Below are 12,306 nucleotides of genomic sequence, written 5' to 3' on the forward strand. Positions count from 1 at the left end.
TGCAGAGTTACATTATATTACTTACACTGTGAAAACAAGTCCACCCAGACCCAGACCCTTTCACCTAACACTAGGGGCAATTTAGCATAGCCAATTCACCTAACCTGCACATTTTTGGACTGTGGGAGGAAACCGAAGCACCCGGAGGAAACCCACGCAGACACGGGGAGAATGTGCAAACTCCACACAGTCAGTCGCCTGAGGTGGGAATTGAGCCCGGGTCTCTGGCGCTGTAAGGCAGTAGTGCTAACCACTGTGCCACTGTGCTGCCCACAAGGTTAGAATGATATTGTGGGAGTAATGTTGTGGAATTCTGGGCTCACAGAATATCGGAATGATAAGGCCACATTACTAATATTACACTCTAACCTCCAATGTTTCTGAGTCATTGTGTTAAGAGATTTTTCTGGTTTGTATGCAACCAATAAATTGCATTTTGCTATTTGGTCGTTTGACTTTAAGGGGAAGAGCAATTGGAATTGAAACAGAAACTTAATGTCATTTATGGAAATTCCTTCTCAGTACATTCTACCAAGTTGACATTTGAATAATGTTTGTGCAATCCAGCAATTATAGCTTGTACACCAAAAAAAATGACTGTTCCTAATATTAATGGACAAATACTAACATCTGCCCATTGGCAAATATTAACTCATTTATTTTAAATGGGTTAATGTCTGTGTTATGATAACATGCAGAGATTATCATAAACATGTGTTAAGTAGTTACTGCTGATATCGCCAGCAGCATATTTCTAGGCTATAATTATCTTGCTGCATCCTTGTGAACATTTCTCAGCCAAAAAAAAACATTTTTAGATGCTTATTTTCCTAAACTAATAATTTACACTAATTATAAATTCCCTCCATGCTCTAAACTTTATGAAATGTTCGCTCCTTTCCTCTCAGGGTTGTTTAATTTGCAAACTGCATTTGTTAGTACATTTTCTATTTATTTCTGACCTTTCCTTGCCCTCCAAAATTGTTAACCTGGTGCTTCATTATAACTTCCAACAGAGCTTGAAGTCCTTTGTTATTGAAATATGCTGTTCTCTGCTGGCAATCAGCCATTTGTGCCTATAATTGCACACTCTTATTTGAGATTTAGACATAATTGGCTTATTAGGTGCTTGAGAAGTGTTAAAGAATTGTTGTTTGAGATGTATTGTGATTGACTGATATTTCTTATTACAATTAACATCAATTTTTTGGTAGAATCATATTACGGAATTATGGGCTCTTATGTTATGCAGTTAAAGCTGGCCTCGATCATTTCGAATATTTTGTTCAAGAGTAATTTGAGGCCACAGTTCCTGATGGAGATACTAATTAAACACATTATTTGAAAAACACTGTACTTTGAATTCAGAAGCTTTGCAATTTTGTGATTGTCCCCATATGCTGCATGCATATATTTTGAAGGGGAAAAACAATATTATCCATTGGAATTATGTACACATTGAGGCATTGTAAGATTCACCCCTTTCTAAGTTTATCAATTTTATTACAGGACAGCTTTCCCTCTCGTTTTGGAGGAATTCATTTTGTCAATCAGCCTTGGTATATTCATGCACTTTATACTGTCATTAGGCCCTTCCTCAAAGAGAAGACCAGAAAAAGGGTAAGACAAACAGATTGATATCTAAAGCACATAATGCCATGTTCAATCTCTACATTAAAAGTATCTGTGTCATATACTTGAAAATTTGCTATTTATTATGTTCACTAAAAGGTAATAGATTATTCAGAGCGATGGGTCTTACAATAATTTAAGAGGACTATCTTTATGCAGTTTCTTTAAGCTGTACTCTATTCAAGTACAGCTGCCCACTGGGAGTACAGAATCAGTTCATTTATCTTGTGTGCACAGGCACAGCAATGAATTTTGATCAGAGTTGCTTCATTGTGCCACATACATAAACAAAAAGGCTTTGCCAAACAAGTCATCATGTTAAACGGTGTTTGTTTAACATGACACTTTGCTGTTCAGGGTGGGTTTATGACTTTGCAGTCTCAGTAGGAAGCCTTATCTACTGATAGCACATATGGGAAACTCTGGTGTGCTCGGCACACATTACAATACATGACTGTGTCTATAATACGTGCTCTCAGCATGCAAGGCTCCCCACATGGAAAGCTGAGTTGAAAAATCATCCTTTATAATATTTCTTCCATGAAAGCATGGATTTACACTGAATTATTTTGTTACTGAATGTTATCTTTTCCCTACGTCCCTGTTGCAATGTATATCTATTTTTCAGCAGCAGTCATAAATATGAGTAGGAACATTGAAACTTATGTAACATCATTGTGCATATTTTGACAGATAATCTTTGATGGATTTATTCCTTTAAGAATCCAAGTGAGGTATAAACTTGGAAACTGAATACTGATTCTGCACGAGGGAAGGCTCCTACCCTCACTGTAAATTGCAGGGGCAACCCTGCCTCTAATTGGCCAACTCAACTCACTTTAACTTTTCAGGTACTGTCCTTTTAATTAATATAAGGTGGAACTTCTATTGGCATCCAGGAGGAAATGCAGACAATCAAATGTCAGCAACTCTATCCCACACCAGAAGTGGTGGTCAATGCTGGAATGATGAAGGCCTGGGAGGAAGCCCCCAAATCTAGATAAGTCCAGGTTCTCACTGGAGTTGGGTTGGCAAGGGGTTCGGTATGCATTCTGAATTATGCAGGGGAAGGGTGAAGATTGGGAGTCCAGCAGTGAGGAGGTGCCCCTGGTTGGCTGAGTGAGCCCTGGAAGTAGGAAACTCCACCCAGCCCCCAACCCATGTCCTTTCACTGACCAGGACCAGGATGCAGTAATGAAAAAAAAGCATCATTCATCACTGAGACTGAAACTAGTGGACAACAAAGAAGGAACAGGGTCCCTATTCAGACTAGACTGGCATTGGAAAAGCAGGGAGGATCACCAACTGCACGAGCAACATCATGAACCAGTCAGGCAACATCAACAGCTTGACCATCAACAATGTCACAAGCAAGTAACACGATATTAACAGCATTAGGTAAACTCATCCAAAAACATGCACAACATCACTGTGCAGAATGTGTGCAATTCACCAATGAGAGTAACAAATCCGAAATCTTCAAGATGGAGGTAGAACATCCTGCAACCTAAGAAAAACCCTAAATCATATTTTGAGAAAATAAAATAAAGCTAAAACAATTCCGAAAATGGACAAATTATTTCTAAAATCCATAATCTCTAATTTAAGAAAAATAAATGTTTTAAATTGTTATAATGATTAAGAGTGTTTTTGAAGAAAAATAAGTTTTATATTATTTATAGAGGTACGAACTAATTATTAGAAGATTGCACATTTAGGGTGACATATTACTGCTGCACAAGCATTATATAACAAGCAATAATGTTCAACCATCAATCCACTGGCCATATGGCAAAAGCTGCCATGTGATTATTTCTAATTAATGGGAGCCAGAAAACATAGTATAAATTAAATAAGCATTGGATTTAAACAAACAAATTTGAAGTGCTTGCACATTCTAGGGGAAAATGTATCTTATGCATATGTTTAACCTGAACTCAACGTTTAAGCTGATAGACTCTGAGATCTGCCTGGACTCGTTTGCACACAGGGGCTAATTGTTTTTTTTGTTGGTCATTGCTTGTAAATCTCAAGCTCCTCCCACTGGTTGGAAGGAACCAACAGGAAGTTAGTAACCAAAGTAGAAAGTGCAGGATGAATTCAGTAAGTCTGGCAGCATCGTTGCAAAGAGAGAAACAGAGTCATTGGAATCAACATTAATTCTGTTTCTGTCTCCACAAATGCTGCCAGACTTGCTGGGTTTTACCAGCAGTTTCAGGTCAGCAGTATATGCATGATTTTGCCCCAAGTGTTGCATAGAATTTGCATATGTGAAGAATGTTGAGTTCTGGTGCATGATATGATTATTATTTTTTAAACTAATAGTTTGAATCATATTGTTGTTTCATTATTTATGCTATCTATGTTTATTTGCTTTGCTGCATTGTCTTTCTAGATATTTATGCATGGAAATAACCTAAACAGTCTTCACCAGCTTATACACCCGGAAATCCTGCCATCAGAATTTGGAGGAATGCTGCCACCTTATGATATGGGAACCTGGGCACGAACTCTGCTGGAGCATGAATATGATGATGACAATGAATATGTCAGTGATTCCTATAATATGTCTTTCAAAGATGTAGAAAAGAGCCTCTCTCCAAAGTCTATGAAGAGGTGTGAATTCTTCTGTTTACCCAACCTGTGTGATCATTTATACATGGTTAAGATAAATTTATCATCAAATAGAAAACCTGCCAAGTAAATAAACAGGAGATTCTAAGCTCTGATAGTAAGTAGGTAACACAGATTGGAAGCAGTTCAGAGAAAGTTTACTAGACTAATACTAGGAATGAGAGGATTACCTTAAGAGGAAAGGCTAGACATGCTAGTCCTGTATCCTGTGGAGTTTAGGAGAGTGAGAAGTGACTAAATTAAAACATATAAGATCGTTCAGGGATTTGACTGGGTGGATAAGGAAAGGATGTTTTCACTTGTGGGAGAAACTAGAAGTAGTGTTAGGTTTAACACTAAAGGTAACTTTTATTGTCAAGATCATAGCAAACTCAATATGCATACTAGAAGATTGACATTTTCATATTTTATAAATATCCAAAGTGTAAAATAAATCAAAGATATAAATCTGTTTTATTAATATGAATGTAATTTATGAGAATGAAATAATTTTTTCATTGTTGTGTCATCATTCATGTATAATAATCCAGTAAGAAAGGGTTTACAGACATGATGAAATAACAATAATTATTTTTAACATTGAAGAGGTTCTGTAAAATGTTAAAGAAGAGGAGTTTTAAATACCTTGATAGCTTGATAGTTCCTCTTGATACTCTTGGCATTTCCTTTTGATAGTTCCATACATTTATGCACTCTTTATGCATATATATGGCCACTTTTAGTATTCAAATTATGCACCTAACCTCTCCCAAAAAAAATCTGACCTCCCCCAGATGTGTCCCAGGACATACGCAAAGGGATATCTTACCTCTTCAGAAGGTTACCTTGAGTTTACAAATTAATCCAGTGTTGAAATGTACTGATACCAGATCGACTCTGTACACATTATGTTTCGAACACCAAGAGCACACAGGAAAGAAGGAAGCTACTTATCTCTATGTGCAGATGCCTACAAGAAATGTACATGTGCAAAACACAATTTCCCATTACTGCCACTGCATAAATGGTAGGTGCTGTGCTCAGGGACAGGACTTCCAATTTTTAGAAACATCCACCATTTGGAAAGAATCTCCATTTGCAAAAGTCCAGACCAATCCGAGTCAATGCTACTGACCTAATTATCACAATGGCTTCCCACAAACCCAGAGCAAACATGTTGCTAGAAAGATTGACGCAATTATATTATTATAATGCTTGCACCAGAAAATCATTTTAGAGCTGCCAAAGATTCGCTTGTAAATTAATTCACAAGGCCGTCACCAATTAATTCTTCATGTGTGTTAGGTTTCTCATTGACTTCAGTTGGACCTTTCTGCCCAATTTTGCAAGATAAAACGTTGCAGTTCTTCAACAGGTGTTGATGCAGAAAATCATGCCCTATGGCCTCTGTGTAAACATGCTTTATGCAGCACAAAATAACATACTTTCTAAAGGATCTGACCTAGCATTAATTGTTGCAGCAGTTTCTTGAGACACTATCATCTTATGCTAAGATTTCAGTCTTACCTCTGATATTAAGAACTTAATCCATCTAACATGATTCATTAAGAAATCAGCTAGTGCTATGTAAAAGTAGGATGGGCAAAAATGTAGGTTAACTTATTATTTTATTCATTTATTAACTTTACTGATTTAAACTTCTGGTCTCTTTTCCACTTGATACAGGTTAGTGAAATAGTTTTGCTACAGTTAATCTTCAACAGTCATATTCTGCCTTCAAGGATTTTTACTCAGCATCATTTGGTATCAGGTTGGCCCTTAGTTCAAATAAATAGCACAAGCACAATCCTAGAAATTTCTCAAGGTTATATTTAGAATGTCAACGAGGAATAGTCCCTGTCCTGAAGTGGAGATTAAAAGATCACTAATTTTTTTTTAGTCCTCATTGGTATATTAGCTTACAGGCAACTTCCCTAATCAATAATTTCAACTTTGTGTTTGCTGCCTCACTGCCAACAAGCTTCAAAAGACTGTCAGGAGAGGGATTGGGTGCAGCCAACTGGCTCAACATTAAATAATGTAAAACATTTTCCTTGCTTTGTGGTAACAGCTTCTTGTTGAATCTATGGTGCCTGGAAACCCTAAACAGAACAGACTATTCATGGTCTGCACTACTCAGATCATCCCATTTGGCATAAAACTCTTCAACAGAGGAATTAACGCATGTAATGTCTGTTTTTAGGCTGCTGTCTGTAAAATGTTATCTGATGAATTTAGTCAGAGACCAAATGCTTCTAAAAATTAGGGACAAGCTTTTCTGTCATTAACAGGGTCAGCATTTTGCAATTCCTGCCCCATGCTGACAGTGCAATGCAAAAATGCTTTGTGACGGCATTGCATTTATAAAATTAGTTGTAATTCTTGTACCTTAGAAAGTGTAGCTTATTTGGGTTGTTTGTGACTGAATTTTGAAGTTAACAGGATGGAATATGAGTTTTCTGTTCAAATCAAGATTTCTGTTTGGTCCTGGAGAAACACTGAAAATGATATAATTTTACATTAATTGAAAAACAAAAGAGTCGAAAATGTTCAAAAACTGACCACATACATTCAACGAAAGCTGTCTTCACTAAGTTTCGTCTGTAGTGACCAGTGATGCAGTCTCATTTTCGCAGAGTAGAACCTCAGTAAGGCACCCACTGCTTGTTTTCCCAATTAAATTCGCCTTGAAATTGTAAATCTGTTCTTGGAAGCATGCAATTTGTTATCAATATTTTGCCAGCTTTTGTCAAATTCATTAAAATCATAAACTGACAGATGAGATTACTTAGTAACAAACACTCACTGCAGGGACAAGAAGCAGCTATTAATTCTATTTAATTATCCTAGTTTAGACCTTTTGTTCACAAATTGTGAAACCATTTTACTCATTGACGCCTTGAAGGATATAGCTCCAAAGGCCTCCAGTGGTACATTGTGCCTGTGACAGCTCTTTGAAAGTACTATCTAATTAGTTCCAATCCTTTTTTTTCCCTATTGTCCTGGGAATTTTCACCCTTATAATGGGTGCCCATCCAATTCCTTTTGAATATTCCTCTTGAATCTGCTCATATTGCCATGTCCCTCACAAACCCTCTTTCAGAATACTATTGAACAGTAGTGATGTATGTATATGTATACTCCTTTTCTGATGTCCCTTTTGTCATTCATCTTAAATCTGGTGACTCTCACCTCAACCACTGGAGCCAGTTTTACTTATTGACTCATTCATTAATATCCATGATTCAAAATATCTCTGTAAAATTTCCTTCATGTACTAAGAAAAACATCCCCAGCTTCTCCAGTAATTCTTTAAAAAGTGAAGACTCACCTTTGGTTCTATTTAAATAAAACCATTCCACTTCCTGTCTGTGGACCCTTGGCATCCTTTTTAAAGTGTGATGTCTAAAATTGAATATGATGTTACTGTAAACCACCACCCCCCCCTCCTTAACATAAACCAGCAACACAGGAAAGATTTATCCCATTCAGTAATCTGTGAAAATCTGAGAGGCTAAGGACTATTTAAAGTAAAAATTAACAACTTTATTTCTTAAAGTATAACAGAGAATAATTAGCGAGCAATTCTTTTCAACTCTTTTCTCTCACCTGTCTTTTCCTTTCCTTTCTATAATACTAGTCTGATAAAACCCCCGATTACAATTTTCTAAAAAATTCAAATTTCAAAACGAGCCAGCTGTGAAATCTTCTCTTTGTCGACTTGCTGTCCTGGTCAATGTTGATGTATTTCTCTGTGTCCACTCCTTCTCTAGACAGATACTACTCAGACAGTTCTGACTAGCAGTCTGCATATGTAGGTCTTGTGGCAGTTCTCCTCCAACTGTTCAATTTTCCCCAGTCTTCTACCCCAAAGCATTGGATTGTTTCATTGGTTTTTAATATTGTCAATATACTAAATACAAAGCTTGATTGGATGTTGATATTTTGGGGGATAATTTAAACTAATTGGCCAAATTTGAATTTGTTTATGTCTCTAGGCAACCAGCTACATTAATTGCTGGACCAAAACGTTGCATTACATCTTGCCCTGAATACTTGGTACTGTCAGGTAGTTCTGTTAACTTTAAATTTTCTTAAAGGTATAGTGCATCACATCTTCATAAAACTTCGTATGAAGTGAAACATTGTTTTCTACATGTCATTTGGTTTTATGCTCTATGCCTCTACTAATAAAACCAAGAATTTCTAAGTATGTTTATAATAGTTTTCTCAACTTACACTGGCACCTTGAAAAATTTCTGTACATTGAACCCAAGGTGATCCTGCAATAATACCCCCAACTTACCTGGTACACTTCATCCTCATCCACCTAACTTCTTCATATACTCTTTCAAAGAGGGTCTAAGATCTTGAAACAGTGTTAATTTACTGGAATAAAGCTAGTACCATAAAAGGGACATAGCTTCTACACAGATTGTCTGTGCCAATCCATGTGAGGATTACTGCACAGCGTCAGTCAGAAGGATTCCCTATCAGAAGCTGAGCCCAAAGAAAAGTGCAGGATTTTTTTGTCTGACCTGGATTATGTATTGAGACTTCAACCTAGGTTGGAAGATTTGGCCTGTTATATATTTAAAAAGGACAGCAGTCTTAATGCTAATCCATAGGGAGCATCAGTGGAGACTTCCCTCTAGTCTAAAGACAAATTATTCACTGCTACTTTCACCACCTTTAAGTTACTTGGGTAAAGTTGACTATTAATGGATAACAATCCTTTTTTTGGGCACAGATTTGTCAATTTCTGCCCAGTTTATAGAAACATCTATCTTTGTTCTGGTTGGTTCCAAATCCATCATAGTCACTTGTCCATTTCTGTCTTTGGATGAACATCACTGAACACAATTTACAGCCAGTACTGCAGGTTACTTCTTTATTTTCTCAATCAGTCAGTTTAACACTGCAACTTTAAAATGTATCAGGTTACAAACAAAGCTGCCTCAGACTCACTACTGAGATTTAAGTATTACTCATGCTGGTGAGGGATAGCTGGCTAGGCTCCAGTCACTCTGCTGGGTCTGTCCTTTTTATCTGAACTCCAAAATCAGGTTACTCCTTCTGCGGTGGTCCTAGGTTACACTGCCAATATCTTCAAAACACATATTTTTATCCATTTTCTCTTAAAGTTTGACTCTTGCCCAGGACCTTTGTGGCTCTAAGCTCACCCATCCAAAGGTTATATAGATGAGATACGTCTGTTTCATTGTCTTCCCTTCTGTGTTTTAATTGAATTTAATAGCCTTAATAACCTCGAAGATCAAACTATTTTTTAGGAGCCCTTATCACCAGATTTCTGTTTAACAACCTTGCAAACTAGGCTTATGATCCTGTGAAATTGGCTATTTCCTTTCTCCACATCCTTCTAGTGACTTCGATGTCAGCCATTCTGGTACAGTTTTGGAATTAAAGCACAGGCTTATGGCTACACACTTGAAGGAAAAATATTAATCATTGATGCTGCAATGCCCTTGATTCAATGATGATCAGGAATAAAGAAATGTCTCACCCTTAGGAAATGAATCTGCACACTCTTAAAGGATGCCTGAAACAGACATTACATGATCATTTTTAATATTTAAAATTCTGCAGATACAAGAGAAGATAATAAAGCATGCTACTGTGATGAAAGCTTGACCTGTTATGGACCTTTCACATTCAGCATTAATTATATTTGACAGTTATGTGCTGTTATTGATTTCAGAATCTGCTCATGTTCATTGTTCCAAGGTCAGTTCATAATATTCTGTTTGATTTTTCTTTATTTTCTTACCCCCCCCCCCCCAATTTCTCCCTTGTTTTTCTGGAAATGCAGAGTCATGCCAGGAATAATTCCACAGCCACCCACTGTTTTTCAGTGCCGTCCCTAAATGACCATTTTACAACTTTGTACCTATTTGCTTACTCATGATAAGTCTTAGAAAAATTTTTTAAAATGTCGCTCACAACATAGTTGTTGCCTAGTCCTCATGCTGAATGCACTTTCATTTTGCTTACAGGTCCCAGTCAGTGGTTGAACCTGGAGTTCTGAAACACATAGATAAAGATGATGAGAATACCCAACCATTACTTTCCCTGGACTGACAGCTTCCAGGCCACACATTAATCATGAAAGAGAAAAGCACTTCTTCAGGATGAGTAGAGTAACACAGAGGATTCTGTGTAAATTTATGATGGTAATATGTCACTTGGTATGAACATTTAAAATTAGAAATAGGCTGTAACATTTGCAGTACATCCTTGCCTGCCTGTTTGGGTGGTAGCTATTGGTAAATTATGTCTTTATTCAAAAAGTGGAAGTGCCAACTTTATTGTAAATACATTTTCTTATCATCATTGAAAAGTATTCAAAATCCACAAGTTTAGTCAGAATTCAATGTAAAATAACAGTGAAAAATATTTTCTGAGCCAAGTTTACATGTTATGCAGCCTGTACTAAATGCTGTCTGTTTAATCTTTTGTTCTGACCAACAGCCTTTTCCTTCAAAAAGGTTATATTTTGGTAAGAGAGAAGGAGCTTTGCCCAAGTAAAGGGTTAAGTACTTCTTGTCAGTTTGATTGTTTTATGGCAACACTATAAGAATAACACTTGCTTTTGTATATGGCTTTATCACAATGAGAATGCCTCAAGCCTGCCACTTAGAAGCGTTCTTTTATGATGCACAGTGCAAAACAGACACAATTTTCCATGATAAGTAATAGGTAGGAAGAGAATCCTGGGAAAGATCTGGGACCCTTATTCTAAAAATTTCACTTCAAATCTCCTTGCAATGACAAAATGTGAGAAATCTATTTGCGCTCTCTTACAATAACATCACTTTTTTCACAGAATTACAATTTATAACACAGAAAATGGCCGTTTGGTGTTTATGCCCCAACAAAGCATCCCCCCATCTTCATTCATCTTACTTAATAGTGGTAGAAAAAGACAATTTCCAACCGTTTAACTAGTCTAAAAATCACAAATCTTCTGTCCATTTCTTTCATTCTCTCAATAGCCCTGTCTACTGAAAACATACCCACTAACTTATTAAAATTTATATTTTTTGTTACTTTTTGGGCAGATCCTTTTGCGTGTTTATTTTCATTTATATATGTAAGTTATATTTCATTTGTGTTCACTTTTTTTCTCATGTAAATTACGCTTCCTCTATTACCCATTGATATATGTTTCCCTATCCCGTGTAACTGTTGAGTTTTGCTCTCAGACCAACTTTCTGTGTTGTGCAGCTTTCTCAAGTATTTCAATATGATCACACCTAGGCACCTTATTTTGAAAGATAAGCAACACAACGCTTACTTCAAAATACATTTAACTCTGTTTCATAACACTGTACAATCTTTGTACTTCCTGTTATTTCAGATCATCTTTTTGCAGCTTGATTCAGAACTGCACATATTCCTCAAGATTCAGTGTTTTATAGTAGCTAATAATTTCTCTCTCGGATTCATACTGTGTTCTTCAAGTGAGATAATCCAAAGTTCTGTTTGTCTTTTTGCTGACCAGTCCAGTGTTAATAATATCACAATTTTTTCTTTAAATATCCATTTAACTTGGGATGAAAGTAAATGAATTGTTCAAAGTTTGGGAGAAGATTTGTAGCTCGGGTGCTCGTTGTTGTGGTTCTGTTCGCCGAGCTGGGAATTTGTGTTGCAAACGTTTCGTTCCCTGTCTAGGTGATATCCTCAGTGCTTGGGGGCCTCCTGTGAAGCGCTTCTGTGATGTTTCCTCCGGCATTTATAGTGGTTTGCCTCTGCCGCTTCTGGTTGTCAGTTCCAGCTGTCCGCTGCAGTGGCCAGTATATTGGGTCCAGGTCAACAAACACATCGACCTGGACCCAATATACCGGCCACTGCAGCGGACAGCTGGAACTGACAACCGGAAGTGGCAGAGACAAACCACTATAAATGCCGGAGGAAACATCACAGAAGCGCTTCACAGGAGGCTCCCAAGCACTGAGGATGTCACCTAGACAGGGAACAAAACATTTGCAACACAAATTCCCAGCTTGGCGAACAGAACGACAACAGTAAATGAATTGAGTA

The 12,306-nt window shown here is 37.0% G+C and overlaps 1 protein-coding gene across 1 annotated transcript in view; it reads left to right on the top strand.

Moving 5' to 3' along the window:
- Positions 1–10,344, top strand: part of clvs2 (clavesin 2) — a 131,273-nt gene extending 120,929 nt beyond the window's left edge. The window contains exons 3-5 of the mRNA XM_060821199.1: positions 1,510–1,620; positions 4,028–4,248; positions 10,260–10,344. Coding sequence (XP_060677182.1) covers positions 1,510–1,620; positions 4,028–4,248; positions 10,260–10,344 — 417 coding nt within the window. The remainder of the gene's footprint in view (positions 1–1,509; positions 1,621–4,027; positions 4,249–10,259) is intronic.
- The last annotated feature ends 1,962 nt before the right edge of the window (positions 10,345–12,306 follow it).

This window comes from Hemiscyllium ocellatum, chromosome 3 (genome assembly GCF_020745735.1).
Source record: "Hemiscyllium ocellatum isolate sHemOce1 chromosome 3, sHemOce1.pat.X.cur, whole genome shotgun sequence".
Lineage (NCBI taxonomy): Eukaryota > Metazoa > Chordata > Chondrichthyes > Orectolobiformes > Hemiscylliidae > Hemiscyllium > Hemiscyllium ocellatum.